The sequence below is a fragment of the Hibiscus syriacus genome, unplaced genomic scaffold, assembly GCF_006381635.1.
Source record: "Hibiscus syriacus cultivar Baekdansim isolate YM2019G1 unplaced genomic scaffold, ASM638163v2 tig00116962_pilon, whole genome shotgun sequence".
In the NCBI taxonomy this organism is placed as follows: Eukaryota; Viridiplantae; Streptophyta; class Magnoliopsida; order Malvales; family Malvaceae; genus Hibiscus; species Hibiscus syriacus.
The window spans coordinates 166,614-183,986 of NW_024063488.1; the positions used below are offsets into that span (position 1 = coordinate 166,614).

Here is a 17,373-nt window from a genome sequence, read left to right on the forward strand (position 1 = left end):
TGAAATATAAAAAAAATTCATAATTAACTTAAAAAATTATTCCAAATTAACTTAAACATTTAATTTAAGACCCTAAATGATTTCAAAAGCTTAAGGGACATTAAGACATCATTTAGTATCATTTTTATAATATTTTAAATTTAATTTTTTTTTTATAAAAATCAATAAAGCGTGCTTCACAATCAAAACACATCATATTAACATACAAAGCATTAAACTTATTAAATACATAAAGCATTTCAAAGTATAAATTGCACTACCTTACTAAAAATCATTCATTCTCAATTTAAAAATATCCCTTTTATGATTAATTAGGTCTAATACTCATCCGAATAGACTTAAACTTTGTGTAACGAATCTAGTCGTACTCTATAATTATACTACTACGTTATGGTTGAAGTTGAAGCAACTATGTAGGTCAAAAACTCTAACTAGTAAGTTGCATATGAAGAGACGTCTTTATTCTCATTATTTGGTAGAAGATATACGTCTTTGGTAGAACACGTAACTCTCTTTAAAGAAATTTTTGAAGAGTTGGGGACCATAAAGATTAAGTATGATGAAGATGATTTAAGGTTGATTTTACTTTGTTCGTTGCCTCATTCTTATTCAACTTTTAGAGATACAATTTTTTTATAATTGTGAATCTCTCACAATTAGTGAAGTTTATTATTCCTTAGTTTTGTATGATAAGATGAAGCATCTAATGAATAGATTCAAGCCTCGGAAAGAATGACCAATTATTCATGCATGGGAAGACTCAGGAAAAGAGTTATCGTAGTGATAATAAGACTAGATCAAAATCGAAGAACGTAGGAATTTTTTTTTATTATGGCAAGAAAATGGGACAATTTAAGGCTGAGTGATATAGATTGCATACTAGAAACCAAAGGATGTTGTAGATCACAAGATAAAACAACTAGAGAAATCTAAGGAAGTTAACGTAGTGAAAAACTACGATTTCACTACGATGATGGTGGACTTTTAGTTGCTTTCGGTGAAAACTATACATCAAGAGAAGATTTGATTCTTGATTTTGGTAACAATTTTCATATGAGTTTCAAGTTGCACTAGTTACGTATAAAATTTTGTCTACGTGTGATATTTTGTAGGAAACAATATCTTTTGCAAAGTCACAAGTATTGATATAATCAAGATTAAGATAGTTGATGGGATTGTTCGAACATTTGGTTATATGAGATATGTTTCAAAATTTAAGAGAAATTTTATTTGCTAGGTGAGCTATGAAAATTTACAAGAGTACCTCTTGTTGTGAAGAAAAGGAAGATTAAGATATGTTTCAATATTTTTAGGTGATGCAATTGTTGTTTCATTTTTCGCATAAGATGAAGATGTTATTGATGAAAATGCCTTGACCGTATCAAAGGAAAGAAGATTTTATGTTGAACAAGACAATTGTGGACATAACGATTTTATGATGCAGAAAATAATTCAGTTTTGCGGGCATAATGAATTTGAGAAGCAAAAGATAGTTCAATTGACCACAAGAATTAATAACGCTAATGATAAAATTGTTTCTTCACAGTGTTCTGTTACCAAGGACATGAATAGAAAAGAAACCAGACCTCCACAAAGATTCAATAAGACTAATATATTATTAGTGGTTAAAGATAAAATTATCATTGGTGATCAAGACGTGTTGTGCATTATATTACCTTTGATAATATTCCTATGAACAAAATTGGAACTCATGATAACCTTAGCAATGTAAAAATTAATTTACTTCATCCATTCAAGCATAAGCACTACTTGTATATGGTTGGCATTCATTTTTATTTACTACCCTCTAATGGAATTTCATGAAAGAGGTGAACTTGTTTATCGATATAAAGAATTTATTTTTTGTAGAGTTCAATTTTTTTGTTAATTTTGAATTTTTCCCTTGAACTGCTTGCACATTCAAAATTTGTATCAAAGCGGAGATTATTAGAGTTTTCTTAGAATTTTATGACTTGAATTCCATTTGAATCTGGATAAGACTATATTTCTACTACTAGATGTTGATTAAAAGTAGAAAAATCTAGTTTGAGTAAATTTTTTCTATGCACTTTTTTTTGTAATAAAGTATTTATCCAAATAAATATATATTAGTATTTAGGGTTAAAAGTTAAGTTGTTTCCTCAAATACTCTTATACATATTTTTTTCATTAGTAATTTTTTTTCTCCTCTACCTATGCTTTTACCTCGTTGAACCTTAACATGCAATATTATACTGTGGCGGATCTAGAAATTTAAGAATAGATGTCCAAAATTTTAATTTTCTTTTCTTAAAAATAATGGGTATGCAAAAATTGTAATTTTTTTGTTTTTTCCTTAACACATTAAGCTAAATTTAACAATTTTTCCAAAATAATGGGATGCACTTAGCCCCTACGAGGCTTACTGCACCCATCACTGATATTATATGTTGATGACTATACAGATATTACCAATTCAAATATTGTAAAAATTCAATTACTTTGTATTGGTTCAAATAATATATGTAGATATAAAGTATAATGCCAAAAATAACCTCCAATGTTTACCAAAATAATTTTTTCCCTATATTCTTTTTTTAACATTTGGCCTCGACATTTTGTTTTGGGGTTAAAACTTTCCTCTTTAGATGAAAATTATTAGATAAAACACAATTAACGCTTCAAAATAAGAGCCTTTTTTAACCTAAAATGAAACGTTGAGGGCTAAAATGCCAAAAAAAAGGGACAAAGTGATTATTTTGTCAAATGTTATGGGTTTTTTTTCTCTAAAATGAAACATTGGGAGCCGAAATGCTCCAAAAAAAATAGAATAGATGACAAAATGACTATTTTGATAAACGTTGAGGACTAATTTTAGCATTATGCCTGGATATAAATATTAACCTTTCAATATGACGAAAAAAAATAAACAATGTATGTCGTTGAAAGAGGAAAAAAACAAGAGGCATTATTTAAGCAAGGCAAAAAAAAAACATGACTCACTACCTAACAATTTTACCACTTTAAACCTTAACGTACAATATTTATATGTTAATGTGGTTGGGCAAATGGCGATGTTACCGAGGAGTAAGGTCCCATGCATCACCCATCATGGGAGACACACACAATGCTCAGAGAATTGCCCCTTCCCCTCTCACTTCCTTACACCGCAAAAATCAACAGAATGCGATCCCTTTGCTTTCCCACCTCAAGCCTTGTCCCACACCTCCTCCTCCTTTCAAGGCCACCATCACTCTCTACTCTCTGTTCTCATTTTTAAATCTTCTTTTATGTGCTCCATTGATTCATAGCCGTCGGATTTTAACCACGTCAACTTATTTACCATTAGGTTATGTTTTCAAAGGGCAAATAAAAAGATGTATCATCATTTCATTCATCACTTTAGCTTCCTTTTTGGTATATCAAAATACCACTTTCCCTTTGTCTTGCAGTCAAATTAATTTAAGAGTAATGTATATATGGCATACATTTATCATTATCTATATGGATAAAAAACAATATATTAATTGACTAATTTAGATTATGTACGGTAAAGGTTCAAAATGGCAGGGTTTAAATCTTTGATTTTATTTAAAAAAATATCATATCTTATATTAATAGATCAATTGATTGTTGATTATCATATTTATTTTAAATTTTATTACATGTAAAAATTATATTAATTTATTGTGATCGAGATGTTCAACTGTAATTTATAATAATTGATTATGTTTATATTAATTCAGATATGGTTTTTATAAGTTATACTTAGCATTTATCTATGAAAAAAAACAGAGTGGTTACCTCATGGATCTGTTTATATGAATCCTATCCAAGAGCTGATAAAATTAATTTTTGAGCGGGTCAATCATTTAAATTCTTATTTAATCAATAAAATTTTATTTGAATTTAAGCATAAATTACATATCAATATCACTCTTAACTATTTTTTAAAAACTATAGGTGTTTTGTTTCTATCTATTTCACTTCTAAATACAAATTAATTTAATCAAGTTATGTAAAAATATAAAGACAATAAAATTTTCATATCCAATATTTTTTAAATATGTGATTACAAAATAGTATCTGTTCATAATCTTTCTTAGCTAAAAATAATGCATACACCCTACAGACATAATTGATCAACCCATGACCTCAAAATAAAGATTATTCTCTTTAACCACTGAAGTCACTCGATGAATTCTTCTCATATCAAATATTTAAATTTTTATATTTTAAAAACTCATATGTACTAACTTAAATTAAAATGGTTTTATGGCTATTGATCTATTGAAATAATTTAAATGACAACAAAAAATAAATAAATTTGACGATATTTACGTGAAAACTTCACAAATCACTTGAATATCAAAACTTATTTATGAAGTAAATGGATAATGTTTCAGAAATACTTTTTCCTTTGAATTTAGATGAGGGATATGATAATGTTATAAATATAAAAATAGAAATTGTGTACAAGGACATCAACTTTTGGATCGAACCTTTCCGGTTTGTATTTAATTTCTTCGTAGAAACTAGAAACAAAAACCAAACTCATGAATATATAGGTGTGTTCACGCGCCGAAAAGAAGAGGAAACCCCGCATCTTTTGCAGACAAAAGCAAAGGCAGGAACAAAGATGATTGGTATGTTTTCCCCACTTTAGGGTTCACCATGTCAAAGAAACATTTCCTGAGGGAACCGATCAAGCAACAAAAGCCACCGCCACAACCTCCTCCGCCGCCACCACCACCACCACCACCCACTTTTCCATTCCCAAGCACCTCCTTTTCTTTCCAGTTCATTGCCTTTTGTCTTTGGTCAAGCTTCTTTAAGTTTTGCGAATAAACAAGTGCCACATTAGCATTAATTTGACATCAAGACCATAACACCCTTCTCCACTCCTAGTATATGTATATGATTCTTAAGGAATGATATGTGGTCCTTATGGACATTATTATATGACACTTCGGTGCATTTCTACGTGGCACTACGGTGCAATTCTATGTGGCACTATGGTGCAATTCTACGTGGCACTTCGGTGCATTTATACGAGCTGTGGTGACAGCATTAGTGCACAACCTCTATAGACTCACATATCTATAGTTCTCACATGTGTTCATGGGCTTATAAAAATAATAAGATAAATAAACTTGGTATGATTATATGTTTATTTCGTTGTGAACTGATATATGTGCTATGATGTGATAATTAAGGATATTATGGATAATAGTATAAAATTATAAGGACTAATGTACAAATTGATAATAATAAAAACGATTGTACATAAATATGTATGTTTTGATATAATGATATGTGTGTTTCTCGTAACATGGTACAAGTGCATATATATGTTGATGTATATGTAAATGAGCTATATGATTTGATAGCATAAAACAATCATGCATGATTAGTGGTTTTGAATTTCATTATATGTGTTTTTTTATGCCTCACTAAGTCATCGACTTAGCGTGTGATTGTTTCACACGTAGGTTACAGAAGCGAGAAGAGAAGAGAAGAAGAGTAAGACATGTCAGCACCTCCCTTACAAAATTGTAGATCAGAAAATAGAGGATTTAAATGATTTTGGTTATTTTGAGTATAGTTGGCATGTACTAATTGGTTGAATTAGTTATGCTCTGATTGATTTTGGGTATTATGGTCAATTTATGTAACTAAACCGCTTTTACTTTAATGAATGATTTAAATTTTCTTTGAATTTTGTCAAGAGTCAAAGTTTGAAAAGTCAATGTGACACCTCAGACCCGTATCCGGGTCGGGTACGGGTTGGGGGTGTTACATGTAGGTTACAAGTGAATTTATAAAATTTAAGGTAAAAAAACGGTCAACTATGTATTTATTTATTTATACATGCATTGTATTTTATTCTTATTTGTAATTTTTATGACTGCCGGAGGTCTTCTACGGAAGCTGCTCTCAACCTGGCGTTGGGGGCAACCTACTACCCTACCTCCCCTTACCCCATTGTATATAGGAATATGATTTCGTTGTTGTTGTTGTTGTATTGTCCCATCAACCTCTCAATCCATCTCTAGGTGTATCTTTTGTTGTAAAATCAGGATCATGAGTAGTTGAATAGGAATGGAACCAAAATTAAATTATTTAATCTTAAAGTTACTTTAATATGTTCAAATTTCGTTAAATTTTCGAAAAATGATTTCAAAAAATTACCGTAACTACCAACTCTTCGCTGGTTAAAAGCCCTAGACATGAAAGGTTTACCTCTAAAACTTATATACATGGAAGGCCTACATTTATATTAAAGCTTTTAGAACTTATTTAATTTAATTCATTATTGGTCTTCAAAAACTTTGTTTTTTTTTGTGTGTGGCAAAGTTAGGAAATTAAATGACCGAGCTTCTCAAGTTTTAGGTTAAAACGAATCTTGCCAACAACAAATGAAAGAAATTAAGTAGGACTGCATGCATGTAAGCTTGAATTGACCTATAAATAGTTTGAGTTGATATGATAACAATAATTCGTGCTTCCAATGCAAAAAGTGATTTATGATTTGGGTTTTGGTTGTACGTAATCATTAGTCCATGCATGATTCATCAAAAAACCAAATGGAACTCTAAACCAAGATCTAAGGGTATTGTAGTCATTCTCAATAAACCATAAAAAAATCTCCACATAATATTCCAAATTAAACCCTATATTAATACTAGGGTAAACTACATATTTAGTCATCCATCTATTCCCATGATTCTATATTGGTTACCTAATTATTATTTTTCAAAATCAAACCTAACATCATGTTTTGTTTCGTTTTGGACACCCGTCGTTAAAAAAATAATGATGATGTTGACGTGTCACCATAAGATAATATCACATCAATTGAAAAAAATTGTCAAATCAACAGTTTTATTTGATTTTCAATTGTGGATGACCAAAATATAATCAAAACGTAATATTAGTTATGATTTAAAATAATAATTGGGTGACTAAAATAGAATTGTGAAAATAAAAAGGTGATTAAATTTTCAATTTACCCTTAATATTATCCTCACAATATAGATTCATAAACTTGTAATAATTAAGAAAGGGCTATTTGGTGAATTCATCAAACCAAATTCCAATACACCTTTCATATAAGCTTCCATGTTACTTTAACTCGGTTCCGCTACAAATGTGTATCGAATTTTCATAACTTTGCTGAACGTTCTTCTCTTTCCTTTGTTTGAAGATTTTCCCCCTTCTTCTAACCTAATTAGCCTTGGTGCTGGTTCATGGATATTGAACCTTTGTGGACTCTTGGGGGGTGGTTTTTTCTTACTTTCTTTGATTGTATGGCACCTGCATCATCATCACTCTCTCACACCTTTGAAAAACCCCATTTCTTTCTTCTGATCCTAACCCTTTTCTTCCTTTTCATTCTTCTCCTTACCCCTTCTGCAAACCCCATCGACTCCTCTAATGTCACCCCTTCAATCCCTTTCAAGAGGCTCCTCTTAAACAACTCATCGAAATCATCGACCACAAACTCGTACCCCGAGCACCGCTCGTCGTCGTCGAAATCCTCACGTAGGGAGTTTGGAGCGGAAGCTCACGAGGTTCCGAGCGGTCCCAACCCTATTTCCAACAGGTAAAACTTTGATTAGTGGGGGTTGAAGATGATAATGTGTCGTGACGGAAAAGTTATTGTTAATTTGTTTTTCTTTTTTTTTTTTTACATATCTTTTAATATGAGTACTGTGTTTAGTTCCGCCATGAATACTGCTTGTCCTCTCTGAGAGGAGTTTGTTGTTACCTTTGTTGTCATCGTCATCGTCTCTACCATATTACTTCTTCTTTTTTTTTTCCTTTTTTGAACTAGAAATGTATAGGAAGAGAGATACTCTATATTTTTCTACTTGTACTATTTGTTTCATATATAGAAGATTATGGTATGGTTTATATATTTTCCTTTTGATTACATGTAAAACAAGAGTCCTGTAAGTTCATGCAGTAGAGATTCAAATCTCTGCAACCTCTTTTTGTTTATATATTTGGGAAAATCTTGAAACTATAAAAAAAATCCCTTCAAATCCAGTGGATCGAATTTAACAAAAGTGGATTATAAAAGGAAGGAGAGGGAAGAAAGATTAGCATGAGCCGGATGGATTGAGGGAACCAACTATTTCTCGAAAATTTTAAATTATTATATAATAATTTATTTTTAAAATTTTAGGAGTTCATGTGTGCATGAATTTCCTTTCATTTTTTCCCATGGTGTTGAAGCCATAGGGGGAGGAAAGAAAGGAATCTGGTCTGCTGGGCCAAAATGAGAGCAGCACTTGTCAGAACTACTGTGTGACACAGTGAAGAAGAGATGATCAGAAGAACCTTTTCTTTTGTTTTGTCTGAAAATTATTAGGTCATTTATTTGGGACATTGCTTTTGTCTTCACGTAATTCGAGAAAGTCGAGATGCCAAAGTCATGATTTGATCATCATTACTGTATCATTTATTTCTCCTCTTGTTCATTAAAAAATGTTACCCAATCATATGCTTTTTCTCATTCAACTAATTATTATGTTTTTTTGGGTGGTCCAAAACATCTTTCTTTTATATATTTCAACAATTTTATGGGATATATTACTGTAATCATTCTAAGTTTGGATTATTTGTTGTTCAAGTCGTTTTGGATTTGAATCAATTTCAAATTGAGTCGATAAGAATTTATTTTGGATATATTCAAGTTATTTATCGATCACATCATGCCATTTTCAACATTTGTTTATTTCTATTTTAGATTTTTACATTTTTGTTTCCATACCAGGGCATCTATTTAACGATCATATTTGTTACGTAGTTTCCTATATTCATCTACTAAACTTTATTAGTATACCATAACAATGATTAAATGATATAATTACTAATTACTCCAGCTTTTGTAGTCGCAAATGGTGGATCAATATTTTGTTCTTCCAATTCTCGCATTTTTCTTAAGGGATTGAGTGAAGTTATCACTTTGCAAGTTCATCCATATTTCAGATAAATATATTAATATTTGCATCGATTACAATTTATAATTGTGGAACAAGAATATCATAGTGCAATCTCCTTGAATAAAATAAGACTCCCCAAAATTTTAATTACTTTGCCTATTTTTCCAAAAGAATAAGGTAAAGTAAACAAATGCTTCCGACTATAGGACACTACTCTGTTGATTCATTCGACTATTAAAAGTTATAAAATGATCACTCGACTATTAATATATCGCAAACTTATCATTTTTTGTTAAAAAAATTGATGGTTGTTTAAGTTCAGACGACCATTTGAGTAGTATTTTATGTATCAAATCTTTGTTTATATTATGTAATCAAGCTAGGCCTTGAAAGCAACGATAGTGCCAGTAGACATTATTAAAATATAATTTTATCATATCACAGTCAATATGTTAACGTCAAACTCAGACGACCGTCAAATTTTTAATGAAAAAAAGGATGAGTTTGAAACATATAAATAGTCAAGTGATCATTTTATAACTTTTAATAGTTTGGACTCAACAAAGCAACTTATAGTCGAAGTATCATTTTATAACTTTTAATAGTTGGATGACTCAACAAAGTAGCACCCTATAGTTGGAGATCATTTGTGTACTTTACCCAAAAAGTTAATGGTTTAAATGCTTAGCCTTAAAGTTTATGGGCTAATAATGATAAGAAGGCTACTTAGCTGGTGAGTTTGTTATGGGCTAAGCAAATTAAGTCATGCCTGTCAAATTCGGTTAAGGTTAGAGATTGTGGGATATTATTAAATTCATCATCGTTCTTCATTCTATGTTATCTTTTGTTTCAGCCACTCTATCATAAATGATAAAAGATATGAGATAATATGATTATCTTCATGGATGTTGGATAAAATAATACGATTTTCGAATCCATCAAATGATCTCAGTGGTTATATGGAATGTTAGTTTCCTTAGAGGTCATAGGTTAAAACAATTGCGTTTGGGAGTGTGTGTACGTTGTCAAAGACTAAAAAAGATTTAGAACAAATAATATATTGTATTCATCTCATACTAACAAAAAAATTAATATTATTCCTTCCGGCTTTCCATTGATATTTATTAGAGTGTGCATACATTGAAGATGTGCATATATTTTGAAAATAGAATCGACATCGATCATTTAAGTGTGGCTGGTTATTTTTATATTTAGCTTTCATAAAAAAGATTTTTAAAATCCTTTTAAAATGTATGCACTTATAAATTAGAGTAATAAAAACAAAAGTTAGAATAGAAATTTGATTACGCGTAATAAAAATTAATATGAAAATAGTCATTGACAGGTTGAATAGGAAAGATAATGGAAATTAAGAACATTAAATCCTCTCTAAGGTTGGAAGAATTTGGTTCATCAAATCAGATGATGCAAAAAGGTTTCCCATAGGTGAATAGAGGTGTTAGCGGTATGTTAATCTATGAGCGGGATGAAGGAAATAATTAGAAGGAACGCATAGTGATCCATGGAGCAATTGATCCTGCAAAATTAGAGTGGTTGGGCCAGTGCGTTGTGGGGTGGATTGAAAACAATTTTTTTTAATAATATAAGGTGATTATAACATAGTATATGTTTAAAAAAAATTAACTATTGATAATCCATACCTTGCAGACATAATTACTTGAATCTAAGACTTTAGTAAAAACAACGCTCCTTTTAACCATTAAAATTCCTTGATAAATTCAGATTTAAGACATTTTTATACTCATGAAGTGTCGGGTGATTCTTTCTTTCAACAGTAGTAAGTTGTCCCCATTCTTAAAGCAATCAAATTAGGGATGTTTAAGGAAATGGTTTCTGAAAACTGAACCATGTAAAGATGATACATTGTGAGTAATATGAATAGCGGGAGTTCTTTTTTAGGAAACGAGTCATTCATATTTATAGAGTGGTTGAAGTAGATAACTATTATTTGATAGTTTTGCAATTCTATTAATCATATAAAATGATAGTCGCCCCTCTCTATATTTGTCACACCATATTTTTATTGTCTTTTCCTTTCTATTTGCTTTTTCGACAATTTTTTTTTTTCAAATGAGCAACATCAATTGAGTTCTAGGTTTTCATTTTGATTCTAAGAAATTTAGAATTTGTTAACTTTAGGAACAACGGCCACTTTCATTAATTAAGTGAAACAAAATTAAGAAAACCTCTTAAAAGAAAGTCTACCAACTACGATAACACCCACATAGCAATAATTCAAAATGTGCTTACTTGAAATATTATTTTTGATAAAAAAAAATTGAAACTTAATTAATTAAAAAATAATATTTTTATCAAAATAAAATTTAAAAACTTCAATTTAATATAAACTAATGAATATTTATGTTAATATGAAAGAAAAATGCAAGTGGTCAAGAACTCCTTCGAGTTTCAGTTCTTACAGACATTATTAATTTATTGCAGACATCCTTAGTTCTTGTTATGGAAAAGATTAGATCGTGGCAAACAATGGGAAATTGGAATCTTAAAATCATCTTCTTAGCGAACAAAAACAAAAAAACACCAACCAAAGAGCCTGATAATTTGGAGTTTGGTCTAAAAAGATCATTGGCTAACCAAATACTCACGAGAAAGGAGAGCTCCAAAAAGGAACATTTTAGGTAAGAAATGCTTGTCAATGTAACAAACAAGTTTTCATTGATTAAGTAAGAGCTCACGAGATTTATAGTTAATCGTCTTGTAGCTGTAATCGGGGATAGATTAAGGGGAGTTGACGTAAACGGTTGTTTCTTAAAAAAATTTAAATTCTCATGATTTAATAATTTTCTTTATATTTTCTATTAATAACTTTTTTTAAGGAATTCACCCTCTTAACATCAAATCATTCGTCTGTTTCTTCCTATTATTTAAATCCGTGACAAATAAAATCAAATAAAGTTTGGTTGCCATTACCAGCACTACATGCCTGTCCTTTGGTGGGGGAATATTATCTATAAAAAGCAACCAACCATGCATTTCCATTTTGTCAAAAACCAACATCTTACAATAACTTAGTATTCAATACCCTTCTCTTCTTTAAGTAAGAAAAATGAGTAACAACCAGGGAAGATGCAGTTCAAGCCCAGTTATAGCTGTTGCTTGCACTCTCGCTTTGTTCTTAGCTCAATCGGAGATCACTCAGGCAAAAACTTTCACAGTCGGTGAAGCTTCAGGCTGGAGTTTCAACGTTCAAAGTTGGACAAGGGGGAAAAAGTTCAAGGCCGGAGATGCTCTTGGTAACAATCGAATGAATGTATATATATATATATATATAAGCAAATTAAGTAGCTGATTTAATGCTTTGATGCAGTGTTCAATTATGATCCATCAGTGCATAATGTTGCAGTAGTTGATATCAATGGCTACAACAGTTGCTCAGCTTCTCCAAGCTCTGCAGTTTACAGCAGTGGAAATGATGCAATTAAACTATCGAAAGGAAGAAATTATTTCATTTGTAGCATTCCCGGCCATTGTGATGGGGGGTTGAAGATTGCTGTCGATGCTGCTTGAAAGTGGAAACAATGTGGATTCATCCATGCCCAATAATCAATCATTATTGTAATCTTAATCTACTTTAATCTTGAAAGGTGGATGTTGTGCTCTTAATAAATAAGAGGTTGTCTTTGATTTTCTCTATTCTCTTCCAGCCATATAATATACTACTCTTTTCACAAGTGTATATATATAACCCTTAAACCCGACCTAGACGTTATGCACAAATCTAGACAGTTACATATCGTATTCAGAAATTCTTTTTATATTTGAAACAACGTTAAAATCCATATAACAGTATAATATGAAATTAGTCATAAGAAAGGTTCATACGACACATACACATATACATATATCAGAAAATCTTATAAAACATATACAAAATAAAATACCGGTAATACATATATATCGAGAAGGTAGCAAAAACACGTGGCACCAAAGTATAACAAAAAGGCATATAGAGATATACAGTGGTACAAAAATAGGAGTAGTCGGTCCTCCTGATGCCAAGTCTGTTAGCCTACGGTCTGCTATATCTGAAAATGTTAAAATTTATAGAATGAGCTAAAAAGCTCAGTGTGCTCCTTACGGTGTATAAAATCATACAGATAAAATACTTCAGTAAAAATCAATTCATCAAACATATTTTAAAAATATGAACACTACTCCCATCCGATCACCAGAGTGTGTAGGTTCCCCAGAACCATACACCCACCTGTACACCTGGTAAGGGCCTTATACATATAGCATAAGGACATGCGGTAAGGACTTACCCCGAGCAAAAAGCAGAGGAGTATGCGATAAGGTCTTACAAGTCATAGACTTGGCCTAATATACTTCCTCCAATAATTCACCCGATGACAGTAATAAACATGTATGTATTCGAGTGAAAATGATAGTTTAATCCATTAAAACATGAAAACATTTCATACTCAGAAATCAGATACAAAAATACTAAATTCAGATATCATATCAGAATGTACAGTAAATCATATATCAGATAAACATTATTCAGAAAATCAGAAATCGCGTCATAAAATATGCAATATTATCATAAATATAAAACAGTTCAGATGAACAGTTTAAAACAGTAATGTAACACCATCAGGAAACACATGTATCGGTCTGAGTAGTTTGATAGAGAAGTCTACTATTGAGTCTACCGATCACAATCAACGGCATCGCTAGATCTTATGAATCGGAAAATCAATATTGGAATCCTAAAATATGATCAATTAGGGAAAACATGAGTACCTTCATAAAAATATATTTTCGAATTAGTTCCATAACCAAATCTCAAATAAATAAGCAAAAATACTAAAAATACTAAGCATTTTTTATTAACAGGTTCAATTCAGGGCTTTTGGGTAAGAATTTGGCAAAAGATATCGCAAAATCAGACTCAGGACGTCAAAAAATGTCAAGATGGAGGTTTTCGAAAAAAGTCAACGCCGATCAACGGTCAACTGTTAACGACTGACCTGTTTGGTTTGGGTCGGACAAACGGGTCGGGTCGAGTAGGCGGGTCAGATCGGGCAGTTTATAGAAGCCCACCAGGCGCTGGGGCTTCCCCACGTGCAATGGCGGCGCATGGGGGTGCTTGCGGGGCCTTTGGGGGTCGAAAAATTGCAAAAAAAATCTTATATGCATTTTAAGGGGTTTTGAGACACTTACCAAGCTCGACTTACAGCGGTGAACAACGGAGAGCTCGATTTTACAACATCAAAAACTTGTTCTTCCTCACCCCTCACATGCCGGCGGCAATGGAGAGAAAATGGACACTGGTGGACTCAAGACGACGTGCGGAACACGACATACAGAAGCGTCAATTGAAGTTTCTTGCTAAAAGAGGAACGCTTGAAGAGAGAGAGAACGATGTTTTCCAATGAGGAAACTTTCCAGATTTGGGGGTTATATATTCCTTAAAAGGAAAATAGTAAAATTATGCCATAAGTCCTCTAGTTTTTTATACTTTCTAAATTTTGATCTAAATTTAATCAAAATTTCACTTTGCTCCCTAAATTTAGTTAAAATTTCAATTTAGTCATCAAAATAAATTTTAAGAAAATTTTAGGCACTATTTTGGGGTGTGACAACTCTCCCCGTTAAAAGAAATTTCCTCTTTGAAATTTACTTGATGTAAATAGATTTGTAAATTGAGCCTCTATCGACTCTGTCAGGTCGGTTATAAAGATCTCCCCATGGATTTCTATAAGACACCCTCTAAAAATACGATCTAACTCTATGGATTGACCTACGAGACTCTGAACTGTCACCGAACTCTCAGTATTCTTAACCAAAATATTAAGATCCTCATAAATGGAATACGACGCATATGAATGGGTAGAATTACTATCAAACAATGCAAAGTAGGGAACTGAATGAATAATAATAGTACCTCAAATCAAATCATGCTCATCGCGGTTCTATCGACGTCTAGCAGTGTAAACCAATGCAGGCTGACTGGAACCCTACTCTGTGATGCTTGGCCTCTACTAGTTGACCCTGATGTTCTCTCCTGACTACAACCCCCTGCTGGAGTCTGAACTGTACTCTAAGTACTAGCGAAAGTACGATTTGGTGTTTGAACTGTAGGAGCTAGCTTTAGACAATCCCTCAGGAGATGGTTAACAGAACCACATCTAAAATAGGTACCCAACTTCTTCTTACATTCACCAAAATGACGTCTCTCACACTGCTCACATGACGGCAAAGGTTGCGATCCAAAAGAATCACCCTGAATAGAAGGCGTTACAACTAATGAATCTGACGCCACAGGCCTGGCACTTGTACCACCTCTTTGAAAAGACTCACCCATTTTTCTCTTGTTAGGGCATATAGAAGAGTCAACAGAACCAGAAGGCCTCTTGAATTGGTCTCGATCTCAGTCTCTATCTCTCATACGCTCCATACTCACTCGCTCCATCTCCTCAGTGGTCTTAGCTATCTCAACCAAGGCATCAAAGTTCCTCTCCCGGTGGGTAGCAACTCGACTATTGATCTTATACATGAGTTCATTCTTGAATCTGAAGCACCGATCCAACTCATTGTCAACCAGTACAATAGCATAGTGGCGTAATCTGATAAATTTAATCTCATAATCCATAATGGACATATCACCCTGCTCCAAATTCTAAAACTCCAGGTGTCGCTCCTGCAAGTATCTCTCTCTGATGTAACGACCCTGAAAATGTGCCTTAAAAAGATCCCAAGTCAATTGATTACCTGGAATACTCTCTTTCTTAAGCATGACTAGGGCCTTCTTTAATATCTGCTCAAGCCTCAGATCCATCTCATCCATAATCCTCTCTATATTCTCGAATCAATACTCAGTGTCAGTTGGAGGTCCACTAGTAATGCCCTCGAACGAAACTACTCCAGCAGCTAGCAAAAACTTCGAAATATCGACCACAGACATATTATCAGAGACTCTAGCAGCTATACGAAACATACGAAAAACAACTCTATTAATGGCATCCTTATCCAAATTAGTGTCCTCATCCTCAGTGACAGGAGGGTTTTCATAAGTGTAACCAGATCATCATGAGAAAATGACGGATCTACATACGAAATAAGAGGATCTCGAGGTTACATCGAATCGTCTATTGAACAGAAGGTCGAGTCACTCACCCTCAACCACGGCCATAGCCTGGCCTACGACATCTAGCAATACTCATCAGATAAATCAACAAGGCTATATAGAAAGAATTTGAACCTAAGTTAGACTAACACTAGGAATCTCGAATATATTTAAAACTCATAAAATAAGGTGATACAATTTTTTTTTGAAAATATCAAAAATATCTTTAAAATCTAGATTTTAGGACTTATCTGCAGTCCGAGTGTTTAAAACCGAAAGCTCTGATACCACCAAGTGTAACCCCCTAGACCCGACCTGGACGTTATGCCTAAATATAGACGGTTACGTATCATATTCAGAAATTCTTTTCATATTTAAAACAACGTTAAAATTCATATAACAATATACTATGAAATTAGTCATAAGAAAGGTTCATACGATAAACATATATATATATAAAACAATATAAAATATATACAAAACAAAATACCAGAAATAAAAATAGATCGAGATGGTAACAAACACAAGTGGCACCAAAGTATAACAAAAAGACATATAGAGATACACAGTGGTACAAAAATAGGATTAGTCGAACCTCTTGATGCCAAGTCTGCTAGCCTACGGTCTGCTACTATCTAAAAATGTTAAAATTTACAAAATGAGCTAAAAACCCCAGTGTGTTTCTTACGGTGTATAAAACCATACAGATAAAATACTTCAGTAAAAATCAATTAATCGAACATGCTTTAAAAATATGAACAATGCCCCAATCGAATCACCAGAATGTGTAAGTTCCCCATAACTTTACACCCATCTGTACACCCGGTAAGGGCCTTATACATCTATTATAAGGACCTGTGGTAAGGACTTATCCTGAGCAAAAGCAGAGGAGTTTGTGGTAAGGTGTTACAAGTCATAGACTAGGTCTGATATACTTCCTCCAATAATACCCCCAATGACAGTAATAAACATGTATGTATTCTAGTGAAAACGATAGTTTAATCCATTAAAACAAGAAAATATTCCATACTCATAAATCAAATACATAAATACATAATTTAGAGATCATATCAGAAAGTATAATAAATCAGATATCAGATAAACAATATTCAAAAAATTAGGTATCGTGTCATAAAAATATTCAATATCCTCATAAATCTAAAACAATTCAGATAAATAGTTTAAAATAGTAATGTAACACCATCAGGAAACACATGTGTATCGATCTGAGTAGTATGATAGGGAAACCTACTACTGAGTCTGTCGATCACGATCAGCGGCAACACCAGATCTACGAATCGGAAAACTATAGTGGAATCCTAATATGAATAA

The 17,373-nt window shown here is 32.3% G+C and overlaps 1 protein-coding gene across 2 annotated transcripts; it reads left to right on the top strand.

Moving 5' to 3' along the window:
* Positions 1 to 11,968: 11,968 nt before the first annotated feature.
* Positions 11,969 to 12,608, top strand: LOC120190446 (basic blue protein-like). 2 transcript variants are annotated; one of them, XM_039193524.1, is made up of 2 exons: positions 11,969 to 12,205; positions 12,280 to 12,608. In XM_039193524.1, the coding sequence occupies exons 1-2, from the start codon at positions 12,019 to 12,021 to the stop codon at positions 12,477 to 12,479; spliced, it is 387 nt and encodes a 128-aa protein (XP_039049455.1). In that variant the 5' UTR covers positions 11,969 to 12,018; the 3' UTR covers positions 12,480 to 12,608. The 2 variants fall into 2 exon arrangements, with proteins under 2 accessions (XP_039049455.1, XP_039049456.1); XM_039193525.1 differs by having other exon boundaries at positions 12,316 to 12,608.
* The last annotated feature ends 4,765 nt before the right edge of the window (positions 12,609 to 17,373 follow it).